Source organism: Callospermophilus lateralis, chromosome 2 (assembly GCF_048772815.1).
Source record: "Callospermophilus lateralis isolate mCalLat2 chromosome 2, mCalLat2.hap1, whole genome shotgun sequence".
NCBI lineage: Eukaryota > Metazoa > Chordata > Mammalia > Rodentia > Sciuridae > Callospermophilus > Callospermophilus lateralis.
In genome coordinates, this window is record NC_135306.1 from 149,628,208 (window position 1) to 149,643,399 (window position 15,192).

The window sequence follows — 15,192 nt, forward strand, 5'->3', positions numbered from 1 at the left end:
AAGTTATGTGTGGTAGCAAGCAGCCCCTGAATCTAGTGACAGTCCCCACATTACATGTCTGTCCTGGGTGGGCTGCAGCTCTGCCCTCCCATCTCCACTCTGGGACCCAGCCTGGCAGAGCAGCAAATATGGACTGGAGGGAGAACACCAATAATCGTTTTAACCCAAAGTCTCTCTGGGCAAGTCTGGAATCTTTGTACATGATGTTTTTGAAATGATCAAGCTCTACTGGTGATGGGACAATATATTTTCAATAGCGTCAGCAGTCACATTTGGCCAGCAGTGGCTTTTTACTCAGAACAGCTCTGTTGCCATGGTGATGGGACAGGTGGCCCACCCAGAGATGTTCATGGAATCCTTCAGGACAGATCTTCCATGTGGCACACAAAAGCCTTACCAGACTCCCTTCCCCCAGAAGTTGCTGATGCCTGACTGGCCTTTGATTCTTCCAGAAGTAAGCCCTGGGTTTGTGTGGCAGTGTCCCCCCAACGCCCGACTCCCCACAGCTGAGCACAGAAGCTGCAGAGGCTTGAGTTGGATTTACCTGTTTCCTTTCCGCTGTATCTTTCCAAAGCTTCCTCTGTCATCATTTCTCTACCCACATCTGCCCACCCTGGAAGATTCTGTTAAAACCCCAGGCCTCCCTCCGGCCTGCTAGTCCTAATGCTCTGGTCTACTTTCATTGGTTCTTTGAGTGACTCTACATTTCAGAGCACTTTGGGGGCGGGGGCACATGTCATAATGCATTCCTCCTCTGAACTCAAAATTTTTGTCATGAGTTGTTTGGTAATTAACTTTTAAATTTTGGTAACAGGAATTGAACACAGTGGCACTTAACCACGGAGACACACTCTGTCCCTTTTTAAAAATATATATTTTTTGAGACTGGGTCTCACTGAGTTGCTTTAGAACCTCATTCAGTTGCTGAGGCTGACTTTGAATTCATGATCCTCCTGCCTCAGTCTCCTGAGCGCATGCCACTATCCCAGCTAGTCTACCGTTTATATGTTGTTTGATGTTAGTAGCTGTTTCATGGGTTAGTACTCTGTCTCCCTGGCCACGCTATAAATTAGCAAGCATCATGTATTGTCTTTCTTAAAATGCCTTTGCCTGTGTTGTGCTTTCTGCAGTCAGCGTAATCTTTAAAAGCCAGATTTCCTTCTAAATGCCTTGCTTTAACTCTTTAATAGGTTACTGTGTCCTCAAATGTTCACAAAGCGCCTTGGCCTGACTGCTGCTCACCCCTTTCACCACATCTCCCTCTTGTACTTGACACTCCACTGCAGGGAGCTTTCTTTTCTGTAAATGGCTTGGGCTGTTTCTTCTTTCTGCCTGCAAAACTCTTGATGTCTTTTTACCTGTATGATTGCAATGGGTCTTATGGATATCCTGGGAAGCCTTCCTATCCCTGTAAGAGTGGGCTAGATGTCCACTTTGTATTTCCACAGCACCCTGTACTTGCTGTTATGGCCCCATTATATGACATGTGGTCAAGGACTCTGGGTTAATGTATTGTTCTTCCAATGCATAGCAGAATACTTAGGACAGAAGACAACCAATAAATACTTGTTCCCTAAATTGAATGACTTGGAGGTACACAGTAAATGAATGTTAAAGGAGTTAGGTACAGAGTAGCTCCTTAATTGGAGGACTTCCAGAATTTTTAAAAAATATTTTTTTTTGCTTGTTGATGGATCTTTACTTTTTTTAATTTACATGCGGTGCTCAGAATCAAACCCAGTGCCTCACAAGCGAGGCAAGCGCTCTACTACTGACCACAACCCCGGCCCAGGATTTTTTTTTTTTAACTCCTTGATTTTGCCCTAAAATAACAGAAGGAAACATCTTTCATCTGTCCTTTTTGAATTCCTCCTCTCTCCTCTATGAATATCCTAGGAAGAGAATACCAGGAACGATTAGTGAAGGATGGATAGAGGTAATATCAGTCACCTGATTCCCTGCATCCTAATCTTGTGGAAAAACAGGCCAAGGAACGTGTTGAGGTGCTGTGTTTTATAGACTGTCCCCACTAGAATCCCAACTGCCTGGGAAGCACCAGGGCTGGCTGAGTCCTGGGAGTACCTTTCAGCGCAAGGCACTGTTTTGTACATCTGTTTGTTTGCTTAATCCATACTGAGCACCTCCCTGCCCAGCTCTGTACCCTGGGGACACAGCTATGAAAACAGACCAAGACCTTGCCCTCACAGAGCTGCTACTCTGATGACAGAAGCAAAAGTAGACACATCCTCGTGTAAATAAGTAATGTTTATCTTTCGGTCCCTCATTCAGTGATTTTGCAATTAGGAGGTATTTTATGAAAAATAATTTAAGAGCTATATATAACCAGATATTCACAACAAAATAGAGACATTGAGTTAAATCAGTGACTTCAAATTGTTTATAGATTTTCCTCATCAAGGCAGTTGAAGTAAAAGGGATTGTGCTTCTCTGTGAGGAAGGGCTTTTGTTACAATTGTTCAAATGAAGCAGCTGCCTCTGAGTACACACTTTGCTGTTGTGGAAGGAGCTCATTTAATTCAACAAACACCAAGTGCAGCCTACCTTATGTGAGGGCTGGTGACCCACACTGTGCTATACAAAGAAGGATGAGAAATAGCCCTTGTTCTTACCACAGACTAACAGACACAAAGTAGATTCAAGAATCAGTTCATTTCAGTTAGACAAACTTTTATTAAGTGCTTGCTGGCTACCAGATCCTGTGGTTAAGGATAAGATTTTTGGTCACTTGTTTTGAGTTTTTTCATTTTCAAAACTGACCCATCCCTAAAATAATACCAGGTGCAAAATATCCTCTAATGACGAAGGAACTCTCTATTGTCTATGTTTGTGCTTCCATAAAGGGCATGTCAGCCCCTCCCCATGCATCATAACTGCCTGGACTTTGTTTCATGTCCTTCCCACCAGCTCCAGAGATCAGTGGTGGCATCAGGGGAAAAACAGTTGCAAGTGGAGTACCGTATCAGCAAAAGGTAAGAGGAGCCCTTCCTCTCAGACTCCTGGGCCCAGGCACAGCTGACCGCCCGGTTGGCAAGGACACTGGAGACCCTACAGGTCAATATTGAGAATGTTATATATCTCTACATTCTTTCTGAGAGGAAGAAGTTTCCACTGTCCTCTCTCGAGTTTGTTATATTTCTGAGGAATTCATGAGGGAGGCCATGAGGGAAAGACTTGAAAAAAAACTCCTTTGCCTTCCACCCCAGAGTAAGCATATAATCATTCTTCTAACCAAGATCACTTTTCCAGAGAATTCCTGCCTGCATTTGTAATTTGACTTTATAAGGTTCCATTCCCACCTCCTGATTCATATGCAAGCACAGCTTGCCAACATTCAGCAAAAGGGATGAATAGACTTCCAAGACCTCAGGGCTTCTCCAGAGGAAGAGATTCAACTGTGGGAGTCCAGCTTTTCCTCTTCCCTCCACCCCTGCCCTCCCCTTGAATCCCTTATTTGCACTGAGGGGACTGATGATACAGTAGGAGGAAAAAAATCTCCCTCTAAGCCAGCGTTGGCAGCCTCCCTGGGGAGAGACCAGATCTCAGAATGGATGGTTAGTTTGCGTTGCCTAGGAAATGAGGTGAGAAATGAAAGCTTTCATTCAGAATCATTTTGGCCTAACTGGTACCTTTAGCATTGGGAGTTATTCACCAATATTTAAAAGGTCTGTGTGACCTCAACTTCATTGTCTTTTCTAACCTTTCTGAAATTCTTGTGTTAAAGAATATTCAATCTTCTATTTAGATTTGTTTCCTTTAGGGGAATAGGTGATATTTTCTTTTCAGATCAGACTACCTCCATCCTCTTACATCACTCCTTAATCCTCTGAATTTTGGTTCTGTCCTCATAACTCCACTGGAATTGGTCTCTCAGAAGTCCTTGGGGAGCTCTGAATTGCCAAATCATTTTCTTGCTCACAAACCTTTGTTACAGAGCAAGGGCCTGCCTGTGGGACCAAGCAGCTGCAAAGGTGAGACTTTGTGGAGGTCCAGTTCTGGGGATCACACCAGAGAGCTTTCAAACATGTTGTTCAGAGGCATGAGTTTATTAGAAGGAATAGGAAAAGGGGACATTCTCAAGGGAGAGAGTGGGTCCTTACAGAGAGGAGAAGGGCCATATGCCATGCCTTCCCTCCAGTTCTGTTGAGGATCCCAGAGAAGTTTCCAGAGAGTCCCACCCAGGTCCACCTCTTGACTTTTGACTTCAGCAGGATTGCATCAAACTTCCAAGCCCCACTGCACATGCTAAAGGCCCAAGCAACTCTAAGTCTCTTTGGCCCATTGAACTTGTTCTTACAAAAAAGTTACTTCAGGGTAATGTGTTCTCCTTATTGGCATTTTGGTCCTGTATTTCTCCTGCAGATAGCAGGTTGGTTGCTGAGAAATGTAATATATATTTAGTTATAGATGGATACAATAACTTTATTTTATTTATTTTTATGTGGTGCCTCATATTTTCTAGGTAAGCACTCTACCATGAGCCACAACCCCAGCCCCAATGTAATACATCTTATTAACTTAACCCAGGCAGGGCTGCAGATAAATTAAATTGCTTTTTTTTTTTTTTTTTTTTAAAGAAAGCACATGGGAGTCAGTTCAGTTTATAGAATTATTCCCTTAACCTCGTGTTCCCAACACTCATGTCTGTCTGCTGTCACCTTCACTATCAATTACCCATTTCTCAGTCCATTTTTGGTTGCAATAATTGGATACTACAGAATGGATAATATATAAAGAATAGAAGTTTATCTAGCTCACAGTTTGCAAGTTGGGAAGTTTATGAGCATCTGGTAAGGACCTTTGCACATATTTATCATCACACCTTCATGCTTGTACTCATGCAATTTCTTCAGGCTGGAATACACCTGCTCTTTTCCGTCTGTTGAATTGGTACACACCCTTCAGAATTTTGTTTACATGTTATCATTTTACCTAATTGCCTTGGTAGAATTAACTCCTTCCTCTCTGCTCCCCAGCAGTTTAAAGTGTATTTCTCATTTTCTCACTCTACTTATTTTCTGTTAGTCATCATTTAAAGAGCAAAGAAGTGGTCTTCCAATGTCATGCCAGGGTTCTTCCCTTCGAAGCCTTCATGGTGTTCCCATGAGATTTTGCTTGGGGAGCATGTCCTCATTTCCCTGGAATCTAAATTCGGATTCCAAAATTCTACTTTGTCAGAATCTCAACAAGACATTTAGGAAGAGTCTGAGCTATATGTTCTTCGGTCTTTGACCTGTCCTGGTTTCCCAGAGATGCTCCTGGAATTCACAGCAGTCACCAACACAGCTTACAAAGCATCCTCATAGTGTTTCTCTCACAATCTTCATGAGTCTGTGAAGCAGATATTATTATTATCCTCATTTTATTGAAGAGCACACTGACTCTTAGGCTCAAAATTAAGTACCTGACTTAGGATCACACAGAGGGAGGATCAGGAACTAGTCTTATTACTTTAATTCTTCCTCCCTCCCTTCTTTCTTTCTTTTGGGTCTTACTATGTTGCACAGACTGGCCTCAAATTCCTAGGCTCAAGTGATCTTCCTGTCTTAGTCTCCTGAGTCGCTGGGACTACAGGGGCATGCCAGAATGTTCAGAAATCTTCTTACTTTAAATCCCAAGCTTTTCCATTATGGCACCGGCCTCCTCTGTTGTAGAAGTCTTTACCACAGAGCAGTTTCAGGGGCAGTCACAGTCATGGGTGTCGCAGTCATGGGCACTATGCATCTTTACTCTATAGCCTCAGCACCTAGCTCAGAAATGGGTCAGGGCCTCCGAGAATGTTTAATTGAGTGAATGAACCTGTGAATGTTGAGACAGAAAGCAAAATGAATTGGGCAGACTTAACATGAGGGATGTGTATTTGATCAGGCATTCATGCTGCTTCTCTTCCCCTCTCCCCTGGCCCTCCAGAACTTGTATCCATTTGATCATTTATTTATTCATTCACAGACATGACATGTAGTCATTTCAAGTACTGAATCACTGATGTTATACTCTGTGGTATGTTTTAGTGCCTGGCTAAAGGACACTGTTGACCCAATGCTGGTGACCCTTGACCACCGCATCGCAGCCCTCACAGGCCTTGATGTCCAGCCTCCTTACGCAGAGTATCTCCAGGTGGTGAACTATGGCATTGGAGGGCACTATGAGCCTCACTTTGACCATGCTACGGTAACAATGTTTCCAATGACCAATCCTCTGAGGCCAAAGCGAATGGATTGCTTATTTATGTGAGATGTAGCTCTTGTAGGGCTCTCAGAGTCATACAAAATGAAATCTTAGAACAAAGGTTCTTATTTAAGGAATATCTAAAAATCTTGGTTTTAGCTGATTGTTGCTGGTTCATTTTCTTATCTGTTACCATTCCACTTTCCAGAATTTGCTATGTTGGCAGAATGTGGCCTGTTATGGAATCTTGTCTCCTGTTCATTTGGGGACTTCCCAGGGAGGACTGTCCTTATCTCAGCCCTTCTTCTTTTCTTATGATCTCAACTGCCTTCCTTTGCTGGCAGTAACAATCAATTTTTGAGGGTTAAAAAAACAGTCCCCAAATCTAACTATACATTCAACCCCAACATTATTAAAATTCCAGAGGGCTTATTTTTGTAGAAATTAACACACAGATACTAAAATGTATATGGAAATGCAAAGGACTAGAATAGCCAAACAATTTAGAAAAAGAAGAACAAAATTGGAGGCTATACACTACTGATTTCATGATTCACTTGTTCATTTGTTCACTGATTCATTCACAGACATCATATAGTCATTTCCAGAATAGAGCTACAAGAACCAGGGCTGTATATGGTATTGGTGGAAGGACAGAAACATAGGTCAAGGAAACAGAATGGAGGATCCAGAAATAAGCCTGTACAATTATGGTCAGTTGTTTTTTTCACAAAGATGCCAAGGAAACTCCATGAAGAAAATATAGCCTTTTCAACAAATGGTGCTGGGATAATTCAGTAATCTACCAGCAAAATAATGATAGCAATATCAGAATCTATTTCATGACATTTATGAAAATCAATGCAAAATGGATTGTAGACATATATGCAAAACATAAAACTTCTAGAAGAGGGACTGGAGTTGTGGCTCACCTTGCATGTGCGAGGCACGGGATTTGATCCTCAGCACCACATAAAAATAAATAAAATGTATATAAAAAAGAATATGTTCTTTTAAAAAAAACAAACTTCTAGAAGAAAACCTAGGAGAAAATCTTTATAACCACAGGTTAGGCAAAGCAGAGTTATAGATCACCAAATTCTGATCCATAAAAGAAGAAAAAAGTTATAAATTGGACCTTGTCAAAATTAAAATCTTGCTTTTCAGAAAACACCATTAGAAAATGAAAAATCAGGTCACCAATTAGGAGAAAATATTTGTAAATTATATACTTGATAAAGGATTTGTATCCAAAATATATGCAGAACTTCTATAACTCAACAGACAACTAATTTTCTTTCTTTTTTTTTTTAGGGTGAGTTTAATTTGTTTTCTTTTTCTTAACTTTATTTTATTTATTCACATTTTATTTGGTGCTGAGGATCGAACCCAGTACCTCACATGTGCCAGACAAGTGCTGTACCACTGAGCCACAACCCTGGCCTCACAACTCAAAAATTTTAAATGAGCAAAAGATTATTTAAATAGGCACTTCAAAGAAGAGAAATAAATGGCTAATAAACATGTGAAAAGATGCTCAACACCATTAGATAAATGAAAGTTGAACCCACAATGAAATATCGCTGTATTCCTATTAGAAGAGCTAAAATGAAAAAGATATCTTATGAGATCATACCAAGTGTGGGTGAGGACAGTGAGGACTCACACACTGGGGGGATGTCAAATAAAACAGTCACTTTGGAAAAGAGTTTGGCAGTTCTTCAAAAGTTAAAGGTACACCAGCCTATGATCCAGCCACTTCAATTCCAGATATTTTACACAGGAGAAAAGGAAATATACACCTATGTGGTGCTGAGAATCGAACCGGGGCCGCACGCATGCCAGGCGAGCGCGCTACTGCTTGAGCCACATCCCCAGCCCCGGAAATATACATCTATACACACACTTGCATGGGGGAATGTTCATAGTAGCTTTATTAGCCAAGAATTAGAAACGGCTTAAGTCCATCCATAGGTTAATGGATAACAAATTTTTATATATCTGCACAATGGAATACTATTCATCAAGGGAAAGAATGGACAGGTACATCCAACCACAGAGAAGAATCGTCAAAATAGTGCACAAGCAAGAGCAGCCTGATGGATAAGATTCCACATTTTATGATTCTATTTATATGAAAAGGGAAAAAACAGAATGGAAAGTAGGTAAGTGTATTGCTCAGAGTTATAGAGGGATTAATTGAACACTGGCATGAGAGAACTTTACCAGTCGATGGAAATGTTCTAAAACTGGATTGTGGAAATGGTTGGACAAATGTTGAAATTAGCTAAAGTTCATCAAATAGTATGCTTACAATGGGTGAATTTTATGGTATGTAAGTTTTATTTCAGATTGTTCTATGATCAAAAAAAAAAAAAAAGATTTCTCTTTGGCAAGTAATTAGGGACTCCAGTCTTATCATTTGGTATTCTTGCAGAATAATGATCTATAAGAATTTACATATGAATTTATTTCACAAAACCCAAAGGCAAAATTCACCTCTCATATAGAGCTTTCACTATTGACAAGTAGTTCTATTTGATTAGCACACAATTCATTCATGTGAGTGTCTAATAAATAGTGTCTAGTAAAGAGTATTGAGTACCTGCCAGCAAAGATGAGCACATGGTCCCCTCATTATGTCATCCTGGTGCCATGTGCATAAAATAATGTTATGTTCTATTTTTGTCTCAGTCGCCAAGCAGTCCCCTATACAGAATGAAGTCTGGAAACCGAGTTGCAACATTTATGATCTATGTGAGTCTTGCTCTGGAGGGACCAGGGCTTCTTACCTAATAACTATATCTCTCCTCTTTTTTATGGTGTTCAAAACAATTTCATGTATTGATTTTATCTGGTACTAAACACAAAAGTCTTCAGGAAATTGATGAATTTTAAATAGAATTTTTTTGTTGTTCAACAATATAGGAGATATAAAGGAATGGATCTAATATGACCTTGTCATAGGCCATGGATTAGGATGGACAGTAGGTTTACAATGAAGGCCAAGAGTTGGTGAGACTTAAAAATGCAGGAAGAGAATAAAGGAGTCTCCCTCTTTGAGGTCCCACAGCCCACTTGGTGTTGGAAAGCGTGGACCCTTAAGTGCAACTGCAGAGGTGTGGGAGAGAGAGAGGAGAGACAGGCAGCTCAGTCACCAGCAGGAAAGCACAGGAAGGCTGACAGAGAAATTCCTTAAGTGTGTCCTCTGAGATGAAAATCTCAGAGAAGTCTCAGTGAAAATCCTCCTCCTATTTCCCCATAAATTCTTCAGTAAAATCTCTACTATATCCCCTGAAAAAGCAAAACAATAAATTTGTCTCTTCTGGTTCCCGGCCTGGTCCTGTGGGACTTGGTCCCAGCATTTGTTATCTCACCCATCACCTTCCCTTCAGGTCCTGTGGGTTTATTTCCTTCTTCATACCTAAGCCATAATTCTGATCATCTCTCACTTGGAAGAGATTATTAGAAGCAAACACTTATTAGAAAAGATTACTTCTGACTGAGGCTGTGAATAACAACCCAAGATGAAGTCCTATTTTCAGGCTCGTTGGATGAGCAGACACTCCCTTAGCTTTCCCTCTTCTCTCAGGCCTGTATCTGGTTTCTGCAGATACAAGAGCCAAGAAAGGGCAGTCGGAGACTGGCATTGCGTATAGTCTCTATGCCTGCAATTCTGGTTTTGTCTCCAGTGGCTAAGTTTTATGCTTCCTGAAGAACTGGAGACTACTTCTTAAACATGGCATCTGACCTCTCGGTGGTCATTCTGATCAGGCACAGCTGAAGCCGGCTGCCAGGCAGGGAGCACATCTTGGATCTGCATCTGGTTGTGTCTCTGGCTGATCACTGAAGCTGGCATGGGAGGTCACAGGCAGTGAAAAGTGTAGATATCAACCAGACAATATGAGCATCTGGGGACACAGTATGTCTGTTCTTTACCCTCTTGCCTTGCCCAAATCTTTTATGGCTAGTTCCCTAGATACAGAAGCCCAGTTATTGTAATGAAGGTAGGATGGATAAAGGCCCAGCAATTTTAAATGGCAATTGTGCACATATCTGGTTTTTTTTTTGTGTGTGTGTGTGTGTGTGTGTGTGTGTGAGAGAGAGAGAGAGACAGAGAGACAGAGAGACAGAGAGAGAATGAGAGAACATGCATGTACAATTGAGTTTTAGGCATTTGAGACACAGTAGAATGGAATGCACTTTGGTTTTGGACTCAGTTGGTCTGATCCTGATTCTTTGGTTTACTATGGGGCCTCAGTACATATCACATCAATTATTTGAGCTCATTTTCTTGCTCTGCACTTCCTCACAGGGTTGTAATAAGGATCTGAGGAGATAGTGCAGGGGGAATGTCACTGTGGAAAGTTTCATATGTTTCTCTCATTGTATCCCACCAAGCAAGTAAGGAAAGAACCCTATAAAGGGGAATTAGTATCAAGGGACCAATACTTTCATCTTCAGGTTGGGTAAAGACCATCACATCTCTAAAGGCAAATAATGTTAAGGTTTGTGGGAGACAAGAGTAATATTGTAGAGAGAAAATAATTTCTAAGAAGTACAGAGGATGGACTTGAAATAAGTTAGTGATTTTCTGCCCAGACTGGACATAAGTTCAGCCCTAATACAGTGAAGGTATTCATAAAGAATATCTCTTTCAGCACTGTTCTACAGTTCATGCCCTTGAACTTCATTGCATATAGAATGAGATTTTCTTTTGAATATGTTGGTTTATCATTCCTTACATTGTGTCTAAAACCACAGGAAAAGGAATGCAGGAAAGTCAAGGTTGCCCCTGGTGAGTCATGCTTGTATCCACAGTGACTACAACAGAACAGAATCATTCTGTCTTTTAGTTTCTTGAACACAAAGATCGAGTTGTTCCTATTGGCCCTCCAAGTGGCCACAGTGGGAACCAAGGAGCACTGACAGCTAAAACTGCCATTTCCAGGTTCTGAATCACCAAGACAGTTCAGTTTCCTGTAAGTGACAACCTCTTCAGACCTAAAGTTCTTGCTCTGTAACACAGACTGTGGTGGGATGGGGTTTGATGACCACAAAATTAAAAGAACATGGACCTTCTAGTAGTGCTAGGCAGAGTGAGGTAATACTTGCTCTCTCATGTTATATGGCTGGTGAGAAAATAATTTAGCAGTATATATCAGAAATATTAAATGTATGCATACCAATTTGGACTCATAATGCTAATTCTTTTTCCTATAAAAACAACCCAAAATTCAAAAACAATTTCATTGATTAAGATGTTCAGGGGCTGGGGTTGTGGCTCAGTGGTAGAATGCTCGCCTAGCATGCATGAGGCACTGGGGTTCGATCCTCAGCACCACATAAAAATAAAAATAAAGGTATTGTATCCACCTAGAACTAAAAAAAATTTTAAAAAAAAGATGTTCAAGATGGGCTTGGTGGCACATACCTGTAATCACAGCAGTTTGGGAATCTGAGGCAGGAGGATTGCAAGTTCAAGGCCAGCTTGGGCAAATTAGTGAGACTCTGTCTCAAAATAAAAAATAAAAGGTGTTGGGGATGTAATTTAGTGATAGAGTGCCCCTGGGTTTAATCCCCAATACCACACATACATCCCCCCCCCGCAAAAAAAAAGTTTCAGTGCAGTGTTGTTTATAATAGTAAATATTTGGAAATAACCTAAATGTTCAAAAGTACAACATAATGTTTATGAGCAGGGACTTTGTAGTCAGATAGTACTGGCTCAGCGCAAATCCTGACTGTCACAGAATAGTTATGTGACCTTTTGAAAAGTATTTAATATCTCTGAGATTTATTTCCTCATCTGTAAAATATAAATAATAATAAGTAATACTAATCCTTCTAGTATAGTATTTAGTATAAGTACTTAGTGTGATGTCTAGCATATAGTCAGTGCTTACTAAATGTCAGATATTACTATGTAACTGTAATACTGCATTTTTTTTCCTGGATGGCAAGATGATAAGTGATTTTTTTTCAAATGCTTTCCTGTATTAAAAAATGTCTATGATTACTATGTATTTCTTTGACAATCGAGAAAAAATATCTTTATATTAAGAAAACATATCTGCAATCCAAGAATATACCAGTGGTGGAAACCCTCAGCTTAGGTGACCTAGAGTGGAACTGAGTGATCTGGGGAACCCGAGAAAGGTGCAGTAAATAGTTCTTGAGATGGCCACCTTTCAAAAACAGATTGTTGTAAGACTGAAGGAAACACTCAGAACATGTTAACACTGTAGTCTTTGGTCCTTAAGGAAAGACCAAGGGTTCCTTTTTACTTTCTTCCATTTCTCAAATTGTCTACTATGACAACTCTACAACCGAATGTATGTGTTGACTTCTGTAGTGGTCAATGTTTACACCTAAGTTTGTTTGTTTTTTTTGCATGTGTGAGTTGGTCTTTTTTTTTTTTCATCAAAACATTAATGTATTTTTAGTGGATAAAATTAAGAAAGTTAATGTGTAGAGAAGCAAGAAAAATGATGTATGATCCCATCACTAAAATAAAAAAAAACAAAACAGATTGTTGTAATCTAAACCGGTGTTCAAGTCACAAGTTATGATCCACTAGTAGGTTGTGAAATTAAATTTAATGAATCTGATCTGTATTTTAAAAAACTGTACTAGAATAGTATAAAATAAATAAATAAAAGGAAAAATATCAGAGGTGTCTCATGCAGTTGGAATGTCTTTATGAAACTTTATGTGTGTGTCAGATTATGGTGCATTTCTCCCTGAGGGTCTCAATCAAAAAAGTTTGAATATACTTATTGTAGCCCTTAATAAGGATATTAGCTGAAAGGAAAAAGAAAGAAGGGCTCCCAAAATCTTGTCTTCTTGTGTTCCTGCAGGCAAACACCAGGGGACTTATTCAGGGAGACTTATTTCCTCATCTGTAAAATGTGAAGAATAATAATAACAACAATTCTGACTCATAGTATGGTACTTACTAAGCAGAAGTGTGAAGATTAAGGTGAGGAAAATTAGGGTAACAGTCACAGTAGAGCTCCTGGAGGGGAAGGACTCTGTTGGAGTCACCTTTGAGTCCCCTACAGCAGCTCGTTAGGGTTAGGAAAGAGTCTTAGCATTAGTGTTATTGGTTCAAATGGTTATGCATAGATTTAGTACTCCTGATACATACTGCTAAACTGTTTTCTCACTAGTGTTATTCACATTTTACAGATGAGGAAATAAGGCTCCCTAAATCCTGAAGTTGGATGACTATCTTTCAAGGATGACAGTCTTTCAGAGTTGAAACAGGGCACCACAAGAGGGCAGCTGTGCAAAAATGACGTCACAGGCCAGGCCAATGAGCACAGGACAGAATAGGGATTTGGTGGCAATGTTAACTGTGGCTTCTTCCTCTGGCATTGTAGCTGAGCTCAGTGGAAGCTGGAGGAGCCACGGCCTTCATCTACGCCAACTTCAGCGTGCCTGTGGTTAAGGTGAGTGGGGCCTGCTCCCAGAGGAGGAGGCTGAGAGGGCACAGAAGTAACCCCCTAACCTTCACACTTCTGCTTGCAATCCAAGTCCTGGGAGGGGGGATAACAAGAAGTCTTCCCTGATTTTCAGGATCAAACATAAAGTCACAGTCTTCTCTATTACCCTGGCATGTTACTTGTGGCTCTGTTTATTTATACTTCTGTGACAAGTAGGTGTCTGTCTTCCCTGTCACAGTAGAGCTGGAAGGGAAGACCTATTTGTTTTTGTTTGTTTGTTTGTATTTTTTGAGGGGAGGGCACCAGAGATTGAACTCAGGGGCACCCTACCACTGAGCCACATCCCCAGCCCTATTCTGTATTTTATTTAGAGACAGGGTCTCACTGAGTTGCTTAGTGCCTTGCTTTTGCTGAGGCTGGCTTTGAACTCGTGATCCTCCTGCCTCAGCCTCCTGAGCCACTGGGATGACAGGCGTGTGCCACTGTGCCTGACTGGGAAGACCTCTTTTGATTGACCCTTGGGTTATCTACAGTAGTTTGTTCCTGCAGTTATTAATCGCATCCACACTGAATTCTAGAGGCACTGAGGATACAGAGGAAAGCTCAGAGTCCTTTCCTTCCAGGGCTCACAGAGAAGCTAATATGTAGTAACCACTGAAATTGGAGCTATGGGAAAGATAGGCCCAGAGGAGAGTCATTCGGTAAGAGTTCTATTTAATGAATGAATATTTCCTCCAAGTTTCAGATCTATCAAACTTCCTGACAGCCCTTACCTAATTCAGAAATGAAATGAAAATAAATTCATGAGATCATACCTATAAAGCAATTAGTACAGAGCCTGGCATGTACTAAGCATTCAATAAAAGATGTGTTCTAAGCATTCAATAAAAGACGCCTAGGGCTTTGGCGTCTCTTCTAGATTTAGGAATAGAGGTGTCGGTGTATCCTTCATTACTTCAGGCTTGATCTATTTCTAATGGCCAAGATTAAACTAAGTTTCTAGGAAATGCATGGGAGAAAAAAGTAGAGTGTAGGGGCAAAAGAACACATAGGACTTGGAGTCAGAACACCTGGGCTTCAGTCCTACCTTTGCTCTTTCTTGGTTACATGATTTCAAGCCCTAAGCATGGACTACTTCAGGAAGGGGGTTATGATGAGGCCTACTTCCTGGGTGCTGGTAATAAGTGCCTCAAGGAGCATAAGCTTTGGAACTAATGAAGTTTCCACTGAGGAATATCTTGTTCTGCCTTGTGGGTTTTGTTAGGCATCTGTCCTCAGTAATCCCACCACACCCATCCTTACCTTGCCCTTCACTCCCTACACTGTATCACCCTTTTCCGTTTTATCTGCCTCTTGTGAACTCTAAGGAACAGAGCTGGATGGGCTTTGTCTCTGCACACTCAGGGCCTGGAGAGGAGCAGAGCTTTAAATCAGTGTCCTATGCATGAGTATAGCAGTTTATGTCAGATTGTGCTGTTTTCACCATGCCTTGCCCCAGAGTGCAGGGAGGGTTTCCTTGTTGAACCACAAGCATGCATTTGTCCTTAGTCACGGGCTT

The 15,192-nt window shown here is 40.9% G+C and overlaps 1 protein-coding gene across 1 annotated transcript in view; it reads left to right on the forward strand.

Moving 5' to 3' along the window:
- The window catches only part of P4ha3 (prolyl 4-hydroxylase subunit alpha 3), a 33,899-nt gene that overhangs the window by 17,718 nt on the left and 989 nt on the right, over positions 1-15,192 (forward strand). Inside the window, exons 8-11 of the mRNA XM_076843986.2 lie at positions 2,926-2,990; positions 6,030-6,189; positions 8,881-8,943; positions 13,572-13,640. Coding sequence (XP_076700101.1) covers positions 2,926-2,990; positions 6,030-6,189; positions 8,881-8,943; positions 13,572-13,640 — 357 coding nt within the window. The remainder of the gene's footprint in view (positions 1-2,925; positions 2,991-6,029; positions 6,190-8,880; positions 8,944-13,571; positions 13,641-15,192) is intronic.